At 56.4% G+C, this 17343-nt stretch overlaps 6 protein-coding genes across 6 annotated transcripts in view; 3 read left to right on the top strand and 3 right to left on the bottom strand.

Annotated features, from left to right (window-relative positions):
• Nucleotides 1-216: 216 nt before the first annotated feature.
• Nucleotides 217-1379, top strand: GUITHDRAFT_58549 (hypothetical protein; the record flags this gene model as incomplete). Its single annotated transcript, XM_005823810.1, has 2 exons — nucleotides 217-450; nucleotides 675-1379. Coding segments are annotated over 2 exons (939 nt in total), but the record flags the coding sequence as incomplete, so codon positions are not given.
• Nucleotides 1380-3589: 2210 nt separating this feature from the next.
• Nucleotides 3590-5090, bottom strand: RPL4e (large subunit ribosomal protein L4e, cytoplasmic). The gene is made up of 3 exons (XM_005823809.1): nucleotides 4296-5090; nucleotides 3966-4182; nucleotides 3590-3847 (listed from the first exon to the last, which is right to left on the bottom strand). Exons 1-3 carry the CDS (start codon nucleotides 5051-5053, stop codon nucleotides 3623-3625), a joined length of 1200 nt encoding a protein of 399 aa, XP_005823866.1. The 5' UTR covers nucleotides 5054-5090; the 3' UTR covers nucleotides 3590-3622.
• Nucleotides 5091-5953: 863 nt separating this feature from the next.
• On the top strand, nucleotides 5954-8894 carry GUITHDRAFT_116908 (hypothetical protein; the record flags this gene model as incomplete). The annotated part of the gene is made up of 14 exons (XM_005823808.1): nucleotides 5954-6056; nucleotides 6099-6466; nucleotides 6513-6606; nucleotides 6661-6812; nucleotides 6862-6917; nucleotides 6967-7069; nucleotides 7447-7644; nucleotides 7695-7796; nucleotides 8031-8114; nucleotides 8162-8212; nucleotides 8355-8489; nucleotides 8534-8602; nucleotides 8673-8759; nucleotides 8808-8894. The coding sequence occupies 14 exons, from the start codon at nucleotides 5954-5956 to the stop codon at nucleotides 8892-8894; spliced, it is 1689 nt and encodes a 562-aa protein (XP_005823865.1).
• Nucleotides 8895-10670: 1776 nt separating this feature from the next.
• Nucleotides 10671-10982, bottom strand: GUITHDRAFT_48381 (hypothetical protein; the record flags this gene model as incomplete). The annotated part of the gene is made up of 1 exon (XM_005823807.1): nucleotides 10671-10982. A coding segment is annotated over one exon (312 nt), but the record flags the coding sequence as incomplete, so codon positions are not given.
• Nucleotides 10983-13793: 2811 nt separating this feature from the next.
• Nucleotides 13794-17174, top strand: GUITHDRAFT_116906 (hypothetical protein; the record flags this gene model as incomplete). The annotated part of the gene is made up of 16 exons (XM_005823806.1): nucleotides 13794-13861; nucleotides 14361-14430; nucleotides 14520-14558; nucleotides 14609-14714; nucleotides 14935-14960; nucleotides 15025-15123; nucleotides 15180-15283; nucleotides 15349-15436; nucleotides 15497-15549; nucleotides 15597-15701; nucleotides 15756-15807; nucleotides 15854-16014; nucleotides 16158-16252; nucleotides 16372-16952; nucleotides 16997-17078; nucleotides 17152-17174. The coding sequence occupies 16 exons, from the start codon at nucleotides 13794-13796 to the stop codon at nucleotides 17172-17174; spliced, it is 1752 nt and encodes a 583-aa protein (XP_005823863.1).
• An 87-nt stretch (nucleotides 17175-17261) lies between these two features.
• Nucleotides 17262-17343, bottom strand: part of GUITHDRAFT_116905 (hypothetical protein) — a gene marked incomplete at both ends in the record, with an annotated part of 2827 nt that continues 2745 nt past the window's right edge. The window contains one exon of the mRNA XM_005823805.1: nucleotides 17262-17338. Coding sequence (XP_005823862.1) covers nucleotides 17262-17338 — 77 coding nt within the window. The remainder of the gene's footprint in view (nucleotides 17339-17343) is intronic.

Here is a 17343-nt window from a genome sequence, read left to right as displayed (position 1 = left end):
AGAGGAGAGGAGAGGAGGGGAGAGGAGAGGAGGGGAGGGGAGAGGAGAGGAGGGAAGAGGAGGGAAGGACAAAATACGAGAGGAGAAATTGATCGGAGGAGATGTGTTGGTGGACTTTTTGAGGAGTTGAGGTCGCGGAGTCTGGGAAAAGAGGGAGGAGAAGGGGGAAGGCAGGGGGAGATAGTTGAAGAGGAGGCTAGTGACGAGCTGCCCTCAGATAAATTCTATCATCTCGCCAAGGAGCAGGGGTACCGATCTCGAGCAGCGTTCAAGTTGATCCAGCTGAACAAGAAGTTTGACCTCCTGAGCAAGGCGAAAGTCGTTCTCGATCTCTGCGGTGCTCCAGGATCATGGTCGCAAGTAGCCGCCAAGAACTGCCCTGTCTCCTCCATCATTCTCTGCGTCGATCTCTGCCCCATCAAGCCCATCAAGCGTGTCATCGCGCTGCAGGTGGGAGGAGAGGAGGAAGAGAGAGAGATGGAGGAGGAGAGTGAGAGGCAGAGGCAGAAGGGTTGGAGAGGTGAGGAGGGGAAGGGAGGGAGAGGTGAGGAGGGGGAAGGAGGGGCGAGAAGGGAGTGATAGAGGAGGGAGGGGGAAGGGGGAACGAGAGGAGGAAGAGAGAGAGATGGAGGAGGAGGAGGAGGATTGTCTTGTGTTTGATGGCGTGAGGACAGGAGGACATCACAACCGACAAGTGCAAAGCAGCAATCAAGAATCACATCAAGACCTGGAAGGTCGACTTGGTCCTCAACGATGGTGCGCCCAACGTGGGAGCGAACTGGACCAAGGACGCCTACAGCCAGTCAGAGCTGACGCTTCAGGCTCTGAAGCTTGCTACCAACTTCCTTGCTCCCGGAGGAAACTTCGTGACCAAAGTGTTCCGATCGGCAGACTACAACTCTCTCATCTGGGTTCTGAACCAGCTCTTCAAGCGCGTAGAGGCCACGAAGCCGCAGGCGTCTCGTAACGAGTCTGCAGAGATCTTTGTGGTGTGCCTGGGATACCTGGCTCCGAAGAAGATCGATCCGAAGCTGCTGGACCCGAAGAACGTGTTCGAGGACGTCAACGATGGGCCGGCGAAGAAGGCAAACGTGCTGCAGCAGAAGAAGCTCAACGTCAGGCACAGGGACGGTTATGAGGAAGGAATCACGATGCTGTACAAGGAGATCTCAGCCGAGGAGTTTGTTCTCCACGAGGATGCGCTGCAGGTCCTGACAGACTACAACAAGATCGTGTTCCGGGAGGGGCATGAAGTAGACGAGCAGCTGCTGGAGCACGAGAAGACCAACGAGGAGGTTAAGGAGTGCTGCAAGGACCTGCGCGTGCTGGGGAAGGGAGACTTCCGCAAGCTGCTCAGGTGGAGGGACAGCATGAAGGAAGTGATCCAGGAGGAGCAAGAGAGCAGCGACACGGAGGGCAGCCAGGAGGGAGGGGAGGGGGAGGCGAACGAGAACGACGAGGAGAAGCTGTCACGCGAGATCAGCGAGCTGAACAAGAAGGCGCAGGCGCGAGAGAAGAGGAGGAAGAGGAAGGAGAGGGAGAAGAAGGCTAAACATCAGCGCCGCATCGATCTCAAGATGGACATCGTCGGGGATCAGCTGGAGACGCAGGAGGAGCAGGGGCTGTTTGCCTTCAACGACAAGACCAAGATGGTGGAGTCTGAAGTTTCCTTGGATCAGGCAGACAAGTACGCCATGGACGGAGGGAGCGGGGACGACGAGGTGACGGATAGCAGCGACGGGGAGGAGGAGGATGAAGATCTGTCAGACGAGGAGAGGAGGATGAAGATGATGGAGAAGGAGATGGACCTGCTCTACGAGAGCTACTGCGAGAGGAGAGGAGTGAACCTGAAGAAGCAGAAGAGGAAGAGGAAGAGCGGGTTGGACGACGAGGACCTCGACGAGTTTGTCCCGGACATGACGAAAGACATCTACGATGACAGCCAAGAGGAGGGCGGAGACGAGGAGGAGGAGGTCGGCGAGGAGGACGGCGAAGAGGACGGCGAGGAGGACGAAAAGGAGAGAAAGAAGAAGTCCATGGCCCTCAAGTGGTTCTCTCAGCCTATCTTCAGTGGGATCGACGTTTCTGCTCTAGACAAGGAGGCAGCTCAGGAGGAAGGGGAGGAGGGGGGGGAGGCTGCTGCTGCCCCAGCAAGAAGAGGAACAAGGGATCCAAAGCTTCCGGCTCGGGAGGAGGAGGAGCGATAGGACCGGCCCCGAAGAAAGCCCAGAAGAAAGGGAAGGAGGAGGAGGAGGAGGAGGAAGGAGGAAAGGAGGAGGAAGATTTCGAGGAGGTGGCGATGAGCGATAGCGACCTGTCGTCGATGGACTCGGAGGAGGAGGCAGAGATCGGGGCGCTGGGGTCGCTGCTGCTGAAGAAGAAGATCAGGAAGGAGGAGCTGATCGACGCGTGCTATCACCGCTACACGTTCAACGACGGGCACATGGCGCCCAAGTGGTTCCAGGACGAGGAGAGGAAGTTCAATAAGCAGCAGCTGCCCATCACCAAGGAGATGATCGCGGAGGAGAGGAGGAAGAACCTGGAGATCGCGGCTCGCCCGATCAAGAAGGTCATGGAGGCCAAGGCGCGCAAGAAGCTCAAGGCCGTCCGGGCGATGCAGAAGCTCAACAACAAGGCTGACGCGATCACCAACGACGGAGACATCTCGGAGAAGGCGAAGATGAGGGCCCTGCAGAAGCTCTACGACAAGGGAGTGGCGGTGAAGAGGCCCAGGAAGGTGGCGGTTGTTGCCAAGAAAGGATCAGTGTCTGTTGGAAAGAAGGGAGTCAAGATTGTGGATAGGTGCTCCTCTTCGCTCTCCTTCCCCTCCCTCCCTCCTCCTCCTCCTCCTCTTCCCTATCCTATCTCGCTCCTCCTGTTCCTTACTTGTTCGCACTCCTCCTCCTCCTGCGCTTGTCTATTCACCTGCTTCTTGTACCTGACGTGCACCATCAGGCGCATGAAGAAGGATTCAGCTGCTACGATCCGCACGGGCAACCGAAACTTTAAGGGAGGGAAGAAGGGCAACAGAAAGAAGGCAGAGGTGAGAGACGAGGAGGAGGAGGAGGAGGAGGAGGAGGAGGAGGAGGAAGGAGGAGGAGGAGGAGGAAAGTAGGTGACATGGTTGCCAGGCTATGGCACGAGCACGTGCCCCGAAGAAGACGATCAGCAAAGGAAGGAGATAAGGCAGCAGCTACAAGAAGAGGAGGCTGCTCATGTACGTGTAGCTCTTGTTGTACATGCAGATCAAGACAAACCACACTCCCTTTCCCTCTTCCCCTCCCTCTCTCTTCCTCCCCTCCTATCTCCCTCCCTCCCTAACCTCCTCTCCCACTCTCCATGCCTCCCTCCCTCTCCTTCAGTTCGCTTCTTCTCAGTCTGCCACCGGCATTCCAGACCTCAATCGAGGTCATGTTAAAACCTCAGCTCCCATTTCCTCCGTCATCCAGAAGTTTCGTCACGAGTGTCATATGATACCATTTCATACATACTATCCACCTTCCCTCCCCTTCTCCCTTCCCTCCCCTCATCCCTTCCTCCCCTCATCCCTTCTTCGCTCTTCATAGCCACTTCATCAGACTAGCACAACATTCCGCTGTAGTTTTTAATAAGATAGAAGAGCTCACTGACCGCCAAGGGTGGGGAGGGTCTCCTCGACCTTGTTGTAGGAGTCGAGGAAAGCAGCGCAGGGAGTCTTGGGGTCGGCACGGAGGGTCTCGCAGAACTTGATCTCGCAAGTCTTCTTTCCCTTCTTCGCGGCCTTCCTGACGCCAGCGGCGACCTTGGGCTTGAGCACCTTCTTCTTCGCCTCTCCGACCAGGTTCTTGGCCTTCTCGGCACGCTTGAGCTGTAGAGCATGTCAGACTGCTGAGGGAGAAGCCGGAGGTTGAGGATAAGAGAAAAGCGACAACAGCATGAGGCACGAGAGGACGGAAAAGGGATAAGGTTGGAAGGAGGTTCCACACCTGAGCAACGTAGGGGTTGAGCTTCAACATGGTTCCGAGGTTCTTGAGAGGGTTCCTCTTGCGCGAAGGCTTGGCGAAGCCAGCCTTGGCAGTGCGGACCTTGGACTGGATCTCGTCGGAGTTGATGATGCGAGCGAGATCGGCGTTGGTCATCATGCTGCGGGGGAGGGTGAAGGTCTTCTTGATCTCCGAGGGCTTGTCGTAGGATCCGAAGATGCTGCCACTCAGTAAGACAACTGAAGATCGCGCGAGGAGCAGGAAGATGACAAGGGAAATGTGACAAGAGGTGGAACAGGAAACGGAGGAGGGGAACAGGGAAAGAAGAGCCACCTGTCGAGCTTCTCAAAGGCGGACTGGGTCCAGATGACGAAGCGGCCGAGGTGACCACCAGGAGCAAGCTTGAGGAGGTTGAGGCGATCAACGCAGGCGATGTCGAGGCCGGGGATGTTCCTAAAGGCCTGCTCGATGCCGTTGTTGTTGGCGTAAACGAGGAGAGGTCCCTTCCTCTGCACGTATCTCCTGTTCCTCATCTTACCCTTGCCACGACGGATCTTCCTGGAGTCCTTGACATGCTCGATGTCATCCATGGCCTTGATGAGCTTGAGGAGGTCGAGGGCGTGCTTGGTCTTGGTGTACGACTCGATCTCGTTGGAGACAACAAGGGGAACCTCAGAGACGTTGTTCACACGGTGACCGCGGGCCATGAGGAGAGCTGGGACGGAGGAAGCAGCGAGGGCAGAGCACACAGCCACACGCCTCTCGTTGGTGTTGGTCTTGGCAGTCCACTTGCGCCAGGTCTTGGTAGGGTTGAACATGCGTCCACCTCTGCACATGTTACCGAAGGCTCCCTGGCCGGATCGGTGGGTTCCTCCACCACAGATACGGGGGATACGGGACACAGCACGACCAGTTCCCCACGAAATGGCAGACTGCTGCATACCGGCCTTGGAGTTGACAGCATAGGGCTGGCGCTTGTTCTTCGCCATGTTGGTGTGAACCCTGTGGACGATGTCCTGACGGATAGGGGTGAGGAGGACGTGGGGGAGGGGGAGGGAGCCGACGCTCTTCCCCTCCTCCGTCGCCGACATGACCGACACGACAGGACGCGCTGCCATGGCCTGAGCTGCTTCCACGAGCTCGTGCACCTGGAAAAAAAGACCACCCCCCTACCCCTCAGGTGTGGACCCTTCATTCTTCGCCAAGCACCCCACACTTGGGAAATCATCGTGAAAAGGTGGGTTATTGCGTTAGGAAATTTAATTGGAAAATGGGGGTACTTAATACACCCACCCTGGGGCAAAAAGCAAATTCCTCACCCCCACCCCATCTGATTCCTTGACCCCTCATACAGCCACTCATCGATGTGATGTGGGGGATGAGGGCGAAGGCATTCTTCATGGGTGGGGTAGTCAACAGAATAATAGGGGGTCCAGGGTTTATTGAGGGTAGTCCTCAGAAAACAAGGGTGTCGGGAGGGGATTGAGGGGGTAGGGGTGAACATAGTGTGGTATGAGGGCCACCCGGAAATAGATCATGGCGCCAGCGGCTGGTTGGGAGAAATCGATGGACAAGTGAAGCGGTAAGAAGAGCAATTCTGAGATGGCAGAAGGCGAAACTCTGATAGCATCAGCGATCATGTGTGGCAGTGAATGCTGAAGATGAGTGCGACCTCGAGAGAGCAGGGGAGGATGGAAACGAGGCTAGGGGGAAGAGAAAGGATCTAGTTGCTAAGCGGTTGATCGGAGGAAAGAATGAACCCGGAGAGAGATTAGATGGAGAAAAGGAGTGATGATGGTTAGTTATTTCTTGTTCACTTGATCAGCTTGGCTGGCTGATCAAAATCTTTTCCTATGTGTGCTCAGTGTTGTAGGACAGGACAGGCAGACGTGGATTGATTGTAGTGCCAAGGGGTTGCCGCTAGAGCTGGCCGATGACTGAAGAGATGACATGATGTGCAGAAGGCGTGAGAGACTGAAAGTGAAGTAAAGATGAACCCTACCCCTCTGGAACCAGGCGCCGAATCGAGGAGGTCAGATGGCACAGCAGAGTGGAACAGGAACGAGGGACCCCCTTCGAGCAGAGTATCCAGAGGTCTGTGCATGAGCATCGCTTCTTGTGCCTGATGCTTCTCAGGGTTCAAACGGACATGCTCCTCCTCCGTTGGTCAGAGGAGCAGCCTGTCGCATGTCCAATCACTGAAGCAGCTCGGGCTGAAAGATATTGACCTTGTAGGAGTCTCGACTTTGACTCAAGGAGGGAAGAAAAGGATTCCGATCTCCGATTGGCTGGCACTTGCCGCTGCGATCCAGAACAACACCGGCACCCTCGCGGACCATGCAGACCGGGGCATCACCTACTACAAGGAGTACCGCAAGACAATGTGCCGCAACTTCTTCTTTACGACCATCTTTGGGTTGATCTGTGCGGTCTGGGCTAACGAGATCCGGTATGGCTTCAAGAACTCCAACTCCTTCCAGTCGCTCTCTCTCGAACTGACCACTGTAAGTCGCCTCCTCTCCCTTCCCCTCCCCTCACTTGCGCGACCAGATGGTCTCAACCGCCATCGCCTTCTACTACCTGTGGCAGTATTACCATGCTGAGCTGTGTGTAATGCGTCTCAAGGGATGCAATATCGCTCCAGGTAGAGCCGTCGCATCCTCCGCGTCCTAGCTCACAACTCTCCGTCCTCCTGCAGGGTTCTCAGTCAGGGCGCTGAAGGGGGCGAACCTCTGGGGGCAGCTGATCCGAGACGTTCTCATCTTGCTCCCACAGCCCTATCCCTTCATAGACATCACGTTTTCCGTACACGACGCGGGGCTGAACAGGAACTCGGTGTACTCGATCTCGGTAATGTGAGAGTGAGGGTTTGTTCGCTGGTGACGAGGAGACATGGCAGGTTGTGCTGCTGAGCCTCATGTTTTTGCGGATTTATTTCCTTCCCCGATACTTCTCGTAAGCCCCAGTTGCCTCTGACTTCTCCTGGTGACCTTTGGGGCCCCAGTCATTGCATCCAGGACATCTACACTGATGACTTCGACGTCTTCTGCGCTCTGAACAAGACGCTTGTCAACGATTCGTTCCTGATTCGGACGACCATGTCGACAGTGAGTGGTTGTGATTGGTGCAGCGTATGACTTACATGCCCAACTTTGCAGTCCCTGACGGCGGTCATCAGTATGTTTCTCCTGCAGATTATTCTTTACAGCTACATGATGATGATGTTTGAAAGGCCGACGGCAGAGGTCAGACCTTCTCGACCTCCCCCTCCTAGTCGCTGTCTCGCTCCTTTCCCCGTTCTCTGATCAGCACCACCGTCAGTTTTCTGCTGTTTCCTCCTCCCTCCTCCTCCTCCTCCTTCCTGCTCTCCAAATCCTTCATCATCATCATCATCTCATCATCATCATCTTGCTTCTCTGAAAAAAGTCTTGCTCATCTGCGTTCACATCTCTTCCTGTCCTGCTCTTCTAAATTTTCATAACAGGGCCCGCTGCGCAACCTCTTCAACAGCATATGGCTTATCATAGTGACCATGACGACGGTCGGGTATGGCGACGTGTACCCGAGCACCCGACTGGGGAGACTTGTCGCCATCTCTGCCTCCTTCAGCGCCCTCATCATGATTGCCATCTCCATCAACCTGGTCCAGTCGAGCCTGGAGCTGTCAAGCAGGGAGCGGAGGGTGTGGCAGCCCTCGTGCGATCGTGTCAGGGCCGTTGAGTTGGGCTGCAGGTGATTACCAAGCATGAGTCGAGGTTGCAGTACAAGAAGAATCAGCGGAGCGCTGCTAGGCTGATCTTGGCAACTCTGAGGGTGAATGTTGAGAGACTCAAGGTAGCATCCTCCTCCTCCTCCTCCTCCTCCTCCTCCTTCCTCCCCACCATCGGCTCTCCCGTCCGTTCCCTCATCATCATCCTCCTCCTCCTCCTCCTCCTCCTCCTGCTGCTCCTTCCCAGCCCCTCTTCCTGCTTCCGTCTCCCCTTCCCCCTGCGCTCTCTCTCCCTTCCCTACATGCTTTCACTTTCTGACCGCTTCAAATGTCATCTTCTGATCGCACTCGCTCTTCAGGCCGCAAGGAATCCTCCGCAGGAAGAGAAGGTCGACCTGGAGGACCTCAGATCCGAAGTGAAGAAGCAGGAAGAGTTGGGCTCGGTAACTTGCAACCTGCCCTGCTCCTCGCTTGACTCGACCTCCTTCAGCTCAACTCCGCACGGTCACAGCAAAGCGAGAAGCAAAGTGAATCTTTGCTGGTGAGACATCCGCCTCTCCATCCTGTTCTTGTTCTTTTCTCCCTCATCTCATCCTCATCCTCATCCTCATCCTCAGCCTCGTCCTCGTCCTCGTCCTCGTCCTCGTCCTCATGGTTGCCTTCACTCACCGTGTTGCCTCCAGGGGACGTGGAATCCGCTGACGATCGTCGACTATCTCCTGCCCAAGAACCCGGCCTCCAAGGTCGTCAGCTCGGAGAAGGAGATCCCTGGGGGAGGACGCGGGCGGCCGACCAAGACGGTCATCTACGGGAATCAGGTGAGCGCCTGAGCGCGTGCGCGACTGGCTGATGGGCTGGCAAGTTGCCGCTGCCGGTTCTGATGGCGGAGGAGAAGTGGCACCTGGCTATGAGGGACTTCCGGCAGAATCAGGTGAGGGAAGGAGGAGCGAGGAGGAGGAGGAGGGGAAGAGGATGATGGAAGAGGGTGACTCTGGATCCAGCGAGATGCTCTACATAGCGAGATGGCGCAGGAATGTGACGTGGTCACCACGATTTTCGAGGTCAGCGCCCTGCTGGAGACTTGCAAGGTGAGGAGATCAGCTGGGGGACAGCTTGGGTTGACGCGCCTCCTCCAGTTGAAGATGGACAATGCCGAGGAGATGATCGATTCGACGGTGAGGATGTTGCACGAGCTGATATCGCTGAGCGAGGAGGAGCCGTGAAGGCAGTTGATGTTCTCATGTTGTAAAGTTAAGGAGCGAAAAAATGCACATAAGCACCTCCACAACTTCTCCTCCTCCCATCGCTATCCCCCGTTCCCTCCCTCTCTCTCCCCCTTCCCCTAGCCCCTCGTCCTCTCTCATGCTGCTGCGAGCCTCCTTAGATGTGCGGGGCTCCTCTGCTCCACATGCCTGCAGGAGGGGAGGGCTGAGCTGGCACTGGAACCTGCGGCGCCATCCTGCTCGACGCGCTCGTCGTCTCTTCGCTCCCCGACGAGTTCCCTGCCGTGCCGGTCAACCTCCCCAGCTACAACCCGAGCTCTCACCCTGGGGACGAGGCACCCACAGCCTCGTCGTCTCATCTGCCGCGTTGGGCGACCGGCTCATCGGATCGTCCGGCTCCCTGCCATCTCAGTCATTCCCCAGCTACCACTCCAGCTGGACTGGAACCTCTCCGTCCCCCTGATAAACGACAGCGTTACGGTTCTTCCCGTGTCAGTGCCTGCTGGTGGTCAGCTGGGGAGGAACAGGTGAGGTCTCACCGTAGAGCACGCAACCACCAAGGACGGGCTGCCACTCGCACGCGTTCAAGACGTCGTTGGATGAGGTGAAGTCACGAACCTGCAAGTTGAAAGTGAGAAGGAGAGGAGAGGAGGAGAGGAGGAGAGGAGGAGCAGGAAGAGAGGGGGGCGTGGCCGGAACTGGTGAGTAGGGGAGCAAGCGAACTCAGAGAGTCAATACGGGAGAGAGGAAGAAGAAAGTGGAGTAGTGTCTGCATGGAAGAAACAGAGAGGAACCCGAGCAAGGCAGGACGAGAAGGAGCAGCGGTAGCAAAAAGGAAGAAGGAAGAAGGAGCAAGACCAGGCTGAGCGCATAGTCCGTTGACTTGTTGTTGTCTTCGTTGTCGAAGCGATACAGCTCGAGGCCCCTCTTGAGCCTCTCGGCTGTCACAGGCCGCATGTCTCGCCCCCCTGCTCAACGGTCACGAAGGGGAGTGAGAGGCGTCGACTTGCCGTATCCTACGAGGAGGTACTGACAAGACGCTGAGAAACGGATGCAGGTGATCTTGGCGCTCTTGGATATGGGAGCTGTACACCTGGAGGTGTCATGCTGTCAGGCGACGATGTTGTGTCTTGCTACTCCTCACAAGACTTGCGCGAAGGTAGACTGTACAAGAGAGATGATGGCGATGTATCCTGAGGACCTTGTTGTAAGCAAACAAGTGAGGCGTCAGGGGGAAAGGGGGCACTTGCCGTCACAGTGAGCGATGGGGCCCTGGGGCTCCTCCTCCATCTCGTTCGCGTCCTCTCCTGCGCTCTGTGCTGGGTTGTCTGCCCTTTCGACGTTGGCAACGTGCGCCATAGTGCCTTGCAGGAGGAGGTTCGAGCTCTGATAGGCGCTCTGCTCGCTCTGCATGCGGCTGATCTGATGAGCATCGTGGACGAACTTCTTCCTGCCGTCGATGGGTCCCGGCAAGCAGACGGCGAGGTATCGACCACAGGGAGAGATGCAGGTTCCGCTCTCGCTGTACACCAGGACGACACGGAGGAAGTCGCCTTCGGGGACAGACGGAGAAAGAGAGTTGAACGTTCGGAGCTCGTTGTTGAGGTCTCGGAGCCTCACGCAGAAGTGAGGGGAGGTCGTTTGCTGCCCGTTGTTGTTGTTGGACGACTCCAAGGACCGCACCTCGCAAGTCAGGAGCCACTTGCCATTTGGGTGGAAGTAGATACACAAGATCCCGATGCTCGTCTCGAACACTTTCCTCGGCCGAGAATCTTCAACGGAGATGTCCCAGAAGAATAGCTCCCTCCCGCACGAGGCAGCGATCAGAAACTTCTCCGGGTGAAAGGCAACCGAGGTAACGCGCTCGGTCCCCAGAGAGGCGAAGCGGAGGCAGGTCTGTGTGTGGATGTCCCATACCTTGAGGTCTCCGTTGAGACAACCTGAGACCAGCAGGTTCGACTGCAGCCGATGGAAGCGAAGAGTCCAGGGAGTGCGGGTGTGACCCTCTAGGACAGCAATTGTCTGCCCTGTTAGTACGGAGATGATCCTGATGGTGTGGTCCCCATGAGACGTGGCGAAGTAAGCACCTGCCAGCCATCGGGCGTGAGTGTCCTGCTCACAACCAAGAGATCAGCCTCACCGTCAGGGCTCGCAGCTACAGCAATCGTACATCGTACATCAGCGGGCAAATCAAAAGGCTTCTCTGAAACCTGCCAAGGGGAATTTAGGAATGCAGAGATTAGCGATGATCTGTTTACATCTCCGTGCTCGACTATACTCTTCTCAAGGAATGATTTGACTCTTCTGCAAGCAAGCTTTCTTTCCCTAACCAATGATCAACTTCCAACTTGGATGTAACCGAACGGCAGGACCTTTTGAAATCATGCCAGCCTGTTTCGAAACCCCTCAGCAGTCCAGAAAGGCGCTTGTGGGAAGGGACATGTTCTGCTCATGCTCAAGTCAAAGTGGGTGGAGATCATATCCTTGTACCACCTGATCCTGGAGAGCTGTGCAATTCTGCTTGCGCGTTTTCCATATCACGCAGACCCTGCGAAGATTTCTGTCACACCTCGTCACTGTTTGAGTCGTATGAGGTTCAGAGTGCACGCTGTTGAAAACTATTTCAAACTATCTTTCCCCTTTACCAGCACAACTTTGTGATAGCGGATCAATGCCTACAAGGCACAAGGGCAAGCAACGGTTTTGACGAGAAAACACGCACGACTTAGATTCAACAAAGCAACCAGACCAGGAGACACAGTTGCAAGGAGGAAGCTATCTTGAAGATTCCATGACTTCAGGCATGAATGGAATCCAAACAGAAGAAAAGATGGATAGAGGCGGTGACATGAGATCAGATAGAGGTGGTGGCATGAGATCAGAACAGCATCAAAGAATGATGGGCCGCCCTTGAATAATTGATACTACCATCAGAGAGTGATGATGACATGTCATGCTATAGACTAGGGCTGGGGGAGTGTCAAAGACATGCGAACATCGTATCGCACGTAAGGAGATAGAAGCATCATGGAACAAGTTGACTTGTGAAAGCTAGTTGAGGTTTTGAAAGCTAGATGCTTGCAAGGCTCTCTGCCATCCACCATCACTGAAATCAACCTCTGGAAATAAATCTATCCGTCACTATCTTGCTCTGTGTCAACATTCTATTCCGGCTCTTCGCCTTAGCCTCACACCAAACTGAAAATATATCGTATTCTTGTGCTATGATCATCAACAACTTCATCCACTTTGCTTCCATTGCCAACGTGCGAGACGTCCAATCGCGTTCAATCACCCTCCTCGACCAAACATCCTTTTGTCTTTGTGGATCCCGCTTTCCCTGCTTGCTCTTCTCATCCTCCATCGCTATCATCTGCATTTTTTATTGAGTTTCGTCATCTTGGCCCTGCATTCCCGCTTCTCCTCTCCTCCTCTCCTCTCGCATTCCCTTCTCCAGCCGCTTCACGTCACGGCATAGGAGGCGAGGACGTGAGTAGGCCAAAAGTGGGGTAGGGTGAAAAGCCAGAGAAATAGGGGTAGGGGTGTGTGCATGTTGGGGTAGTAATGGGGAACAGAGGGTGTGTAATGTACAAAATGGGGGTGGTCGAGGGAAGAGGGTGGAGGACGGTGGGTGGGTTTCCAGGCAGGAGACGATTGCAGGGGTGGGTGGGTGACGTATTGTGGGAATAGAGGGAGGGGGTGGATGATATGAGATTATGGGGGTACTTTCAACAAGGGGGTAGGTGCGAGGGGTGGGTAGGCAAATGGGGTAGTCAAAATGGGCCACAAGTGTCTTTTTCGTGACGATAAATGGGTGGGGTAGTCGTGTGGTGTTGGGTAGGGGTAGTAGCTGAGAGACAATAATCCCAGAATTGCCGAGGGGTGGGGGTGGTCCTGTTGGTCTCTAAAAGCAATAATACAAATAAAAATGTGAGGGGGTAGGGTAGTGAATGATGCTGTACCTAGTTTAGGAAGGTGTTTGCAGGGAAAATTGGGGGTAGTGGGGTCATCTAATGGTGATAGCAGAGAGGGTAGGGGACCCAAAATTGTCCAGTATGAGGGTCTGGCGTGAGCCCGGGCCCCGGCGGCCGGGCGGCGCGGGGCCGGCCGGGCCGCCCGACCCGGTCACGGGTCGAGTCCGGGGCACTCCCGGAGCCCGGAGCCTCGGACTCCGGTAGGCCACCGCGGACTGGCCCGGCGGCAGGCTAAGTGTTGGCACCGCCGCCGGGGCGCCGGGGCCCGGGGGGGCGCGGGGGCCGGGCGGCTGCGCGCGCCGCGGCCGGAGGCTGGCAGTCGGACGGCCGGGCGGCCCCGGGGACCGGGTCACTGTGGCCCCGGGGGCGCCGGGGCGGCCCGGCGTTTGCCAACTGATCAACCTCACTCAAGGCAGCCAGCCTGTGATCATCTGGCATCGGATCATTGTGCCCGGATCCCCCGGTAGCCTCACTAGTAGTACCGTCCGGTCGCGGGGGCCGCAGCGGCGGCTCCGGGGCGCCGGCTCAGCGGGCCCCCGCCCGCTGTCCAGGCTCGACTGAGTCGCGGGGCACCGAATCGTACGCCGTACGATTCGGTGACCCGCTTAGAACGGTTCTAAGCCTTGATGTTTCGATGATTGCCAGGCCGGCCGGCCGCCGGCCGGCCCGAGGCCCCCGTTCGGCCCCCCCCGGCGCTGGCAGCCGGCGGCGTCACCGAGCCTCAGGCTCGACTCGAAGGGTCACTGGAGGCTGAACGGTCGGACGCCGCCGATGGCTCTCGGAGCTCACCGTGTGAGTGACTCGCTGGTTCCGATCATCGGGCCGCGCGGCCGCGCGCGGCGAGGCTCGGAGCCTCAGCCTCCTCTCTGTTAGTGAGGAAACAGTTGGATTTGTGTAACGGAAGGGCCAGGCCAAGGTGCCCGACATGGCTGCGATGGCGGAGGTTTCATGGTACCAGCAGGTCATGCTCAAGTGCGAAGAGATGAGAAAGAGGTAAGGAATGTGAAACAGCATGGAACACGTCTCGAATCAAGATGTCAGAAGGAAATTTGATGGGAGCGGAAGAGAATCGTATGAGGTGATGGGGATATCATGGTGGAAGCTCTTAGAAGTGAAGAGGAGACGAGATCATGTTTGGAGTATAACAGAGGAGAGAGGAGAGAGGAGAGAGGAGAGAGGAGAGAGCAGAGAGCAGAGAGCAGAGAGCAGAGAGCAGAGGAGAGAGACTCTGGTACTCTGTCTGACGCAGTAGTATCCGTGGCATGAACACTGCCATCAGAATCCCTGTCACAGTCAAAGTCTGCAGGAACTGACGTAGCCTGTCTGCAGAGGATCTTGTTAGAACTAGGACAGGGATAGGGATTCACTCAGAGCCGTCGAGGTGTAGGATGAAGCAGGAACCATTCCTCGTGCTGTCCGAGCTCGACTAGGCTCGAGCTGCAAGAATGAAACACAAAGTGTCTGTACATCGACGTTGACATAGAGGGTTCAGGTTGGAATCAGAGGATTCAGTGTTGACCGACGTGTCCAAGGACTCGAAGCACTTCACTACCAAGTCGACGGTGAGGGAGGGACAGCAAGCCTTCACCTCTCCTCCTCCCTTCGTTCTCCATCTTTCCTCCTCTCTGTTTCCTCCTGACACGTCAGATAGGTGGGCATGATGCTCAACGGATGCTCGATAGAAAGCATGGTATGCTCGCCCCTGCCCCGCCTCTTCCTCTTCCTGATGCGCGTGTTCAGGTTGTGGGGGGTCCTGCCTTCAACTCGCACATGCTGGAGCGAGGAGACACCATCATCGAGGTTGACGAACGACCAGTCGACGCCAACACCATCCTTGACGCGCTCGGTATCCTTATCCTCTCCTTTCCTCCCCTTCCCCTTCGACCTTATCCTCGTCCTCGACCTCGACCTCGTCCTCCTCCTCCTCGTCCTCCTCCTCGTCCTCCTCCTCCTCGTCCTCCTCGTCCTCCTCCTCCTCGTCCTCCTCCCCTCCGTCCTGCTCCTTGCCCCCGCACATTCTCTCGCTCCCTCTCCCTGTCCTCCTGCTCTCCCTGACCTACTCCAAGTCGGCAGCGACGTGCCTGGCAGCGTTGTGAAACTCACAGTCCTCAAGGAACTCTGACTCTAGCGCGCGCGTGAGCTGACTGAAGCAGCAGCATACCGGCTCCATCCAAGTCAGCCTGCAGCGCATGGCGTCAGAGCAGATCGCTGACCGACGGCACATGCTGGAACTCTTCACCTTGTGCAAGGAGAAGGTGTCGTTGCTGTCAGAACGGCAGAGGTCGGTGACGTGACTGACTGGATGCTTCAGTGTTCGCATCTCAAGGACCAGGAGTTCTCTACGATCATCGATGAATGCATCTCTCTCTGGACCGACATGCTTTTGGCGGAGTCTGAGGGAATGGAAAGAGCGAGGTGGAGAGCTCGGACGTGTTTCTGTCAGTGTTGTGCTGCCTGACTGACTTTGTGTTGTGTTGTAGTTGTTCTTACCAGATTCTCAAGTCCGACTGCCTTGTTCTTCTCCAAGAGCTCTCCGACCATCTTGCATCTGCTCTTACAAGTTGTCAAGTGATGCCGCTCCCTCCAAGACTGACAAGTCACGTTTCCATCCGCCTGACCTGCTGGCAGAGCGAATTGTCCTGGAAGCAGAAGATGATGGAGAACCTCGAGGAAGCTGCCAGGTACCCGATCGAGACAGCGGAGGACATGCGGTAACGCTGGGGAGAAGGCAGAAGGAGGTCCAGCAGCGCGCGAAGGAGGAAGAGGCGGAGAGAGAGAGGAGAAAGTTGCAGGAGGAGAACGCAGCGATGAGTGTGGAGTTGGAGGACTTAAGGTACTCGAAACCTCCTCGTCCTCCATGGCATGACCGGATCCCTTCCCCCTGTAGGAGCACAGCAAAGAAATATCAGAGCGCAGTGCAGAACTTTGAGCACAGGGCGGTAGGAGCGATGCGAGGGAGGTGCAGTCGGTGAGGAGATGGTGCAGATACAATCAGTGATGAAGGAGAGCAAGATGCTGCAGAACGAGATCGACAACTTGAGAGACCTGGGAAAGAACTTGAACGAAGAGATCTCGTTCCTCAAGCGAAGGAATGAGGAGCTCGAGTACGAGAACAAGGGGCTGCACATCGAAGTTCGCCGGCACAAGTTGGACCTTCCGCACCTCTCCTGCTCTCCTGCTTCATGTTTTCATTCTCTCCTCCTCTCCTCCTCCTCCTCCTCCTCCTCCTGTCCTCTCCTGTCCTCTCCTCTTTTCTCCTTCTCCTCTTCTGCTTGACAAATCGACGCAGAACTGAGCTGGAGGCGTCAAAATCTCAGTACGTGGACTTGCATGAGAAGATCTGCTTCGCTCTCGAGCCCATCTACAGCCAATGCTGCCCTGACGGTCATCACATACCTCCTCTTCCTGATGCTCCTGCTCCTGCTCCTGCTCCTGCTCCTGCTCCTGCTCCTGCTCCTGCTCCTGCTCCTGCTCCTGCTCCAGTTGAAGTTTTCCTCCTTCAGCTTCGCCTGAGAGGAAACCAAACCTCGAGGAGATGATCGTCGGGCTCCAGCAGGCAGTGCCAGCGTTGAGGCGGGCCTGCGATGAGCTGAGAAATGACGTGAGCCCGAGAACGCGCAGAAGCGAAGAGAACGTCACAGAAAGGTTGGTGCCATGCCAGCTAGCTCTGGTGCTTGTGCTTGTGCTTGAGCTCCTGCTGGTGCTTGGGCTTGGGCTTGGGCTTGGGCTTGTGCTTGGGCTTGGGCTTGTGCTTGTGCTTGGGCTTGGGCTTGTGCTTGGGCTTGGGCTTGTGCTTGGGCTTTTGCTTGTGCTTGTGCTTGTGCTTGTGCTTGTGCTTGGGCTTGTGCTTGGGCTTGTGCTGGCTTTGTCTTATTGTCTTGACATGCTCTTCAGGTTGCAGGCTTGTTGCCATCAGCGAGGACTGGCTTCCCTCGAGCATCTCTGCCTCTTCCTCGAGCAGTCTCACGACGCCTCCTCTTCTCACAACCACCAGCGAGAAGCTCCTGCTGCCGTGGGTCAAGCGGGAGGGGGAGGTGAGAGCGACAGAAAGAAGCTGGAGGAGCGGCAGGCGAAGTTGGAGCAGGTTGGTGCGAGTTTGCGATGTGCTTACATTGAGAGAGAGCGCAGGAGAATTGGGAGCTGAGAGAAGAAGTTCGTGAGCTGCAGGGCTACATCAAGGCCATGCAGGAGAGCCCCGTGAAGAAACAAGGTGAGGAGGAGGAGGAGGAGGAGGAGGAGGAGGAGGAGAGGTTGTTGCGTGTCGAGTGAGTATGCGGTGGCAGGACCAGCTCTGGGATTGGCATGACATGGGGGGAAGGGGAGGAGACGGAGGGGGATGGGAAGGAGACGGAGGACTGACTGGCACAGTCGGTAAAGTAGCACGTGTAATGACTTAGCGTCGACGAACTTCAGGAACGTACTTGTTCACAGTCTTCCATTCGTGTTTTGTGTCCCGAGAGTTTCTCGTGCCTACC

The sequence above is a fragment of the Guillardia theta genome (genome assembly GCF_000315625.1).
Source record: "Guillardia theta CCMP2712 unplaced genomic scaffold GUITHscaffold_102, whole genome shotgun sequence".
NCBI classification, from domain to species: Eukaryota; class Cryptophyceae; order Pyrenomonadales; family Geminigeraceae; genus Guillardia; species Guillardia theta.
Note: the sequence above shows the minus strand (reverse complement) of the source record. Positions and strands in the feature narration are given on the sequence as shown.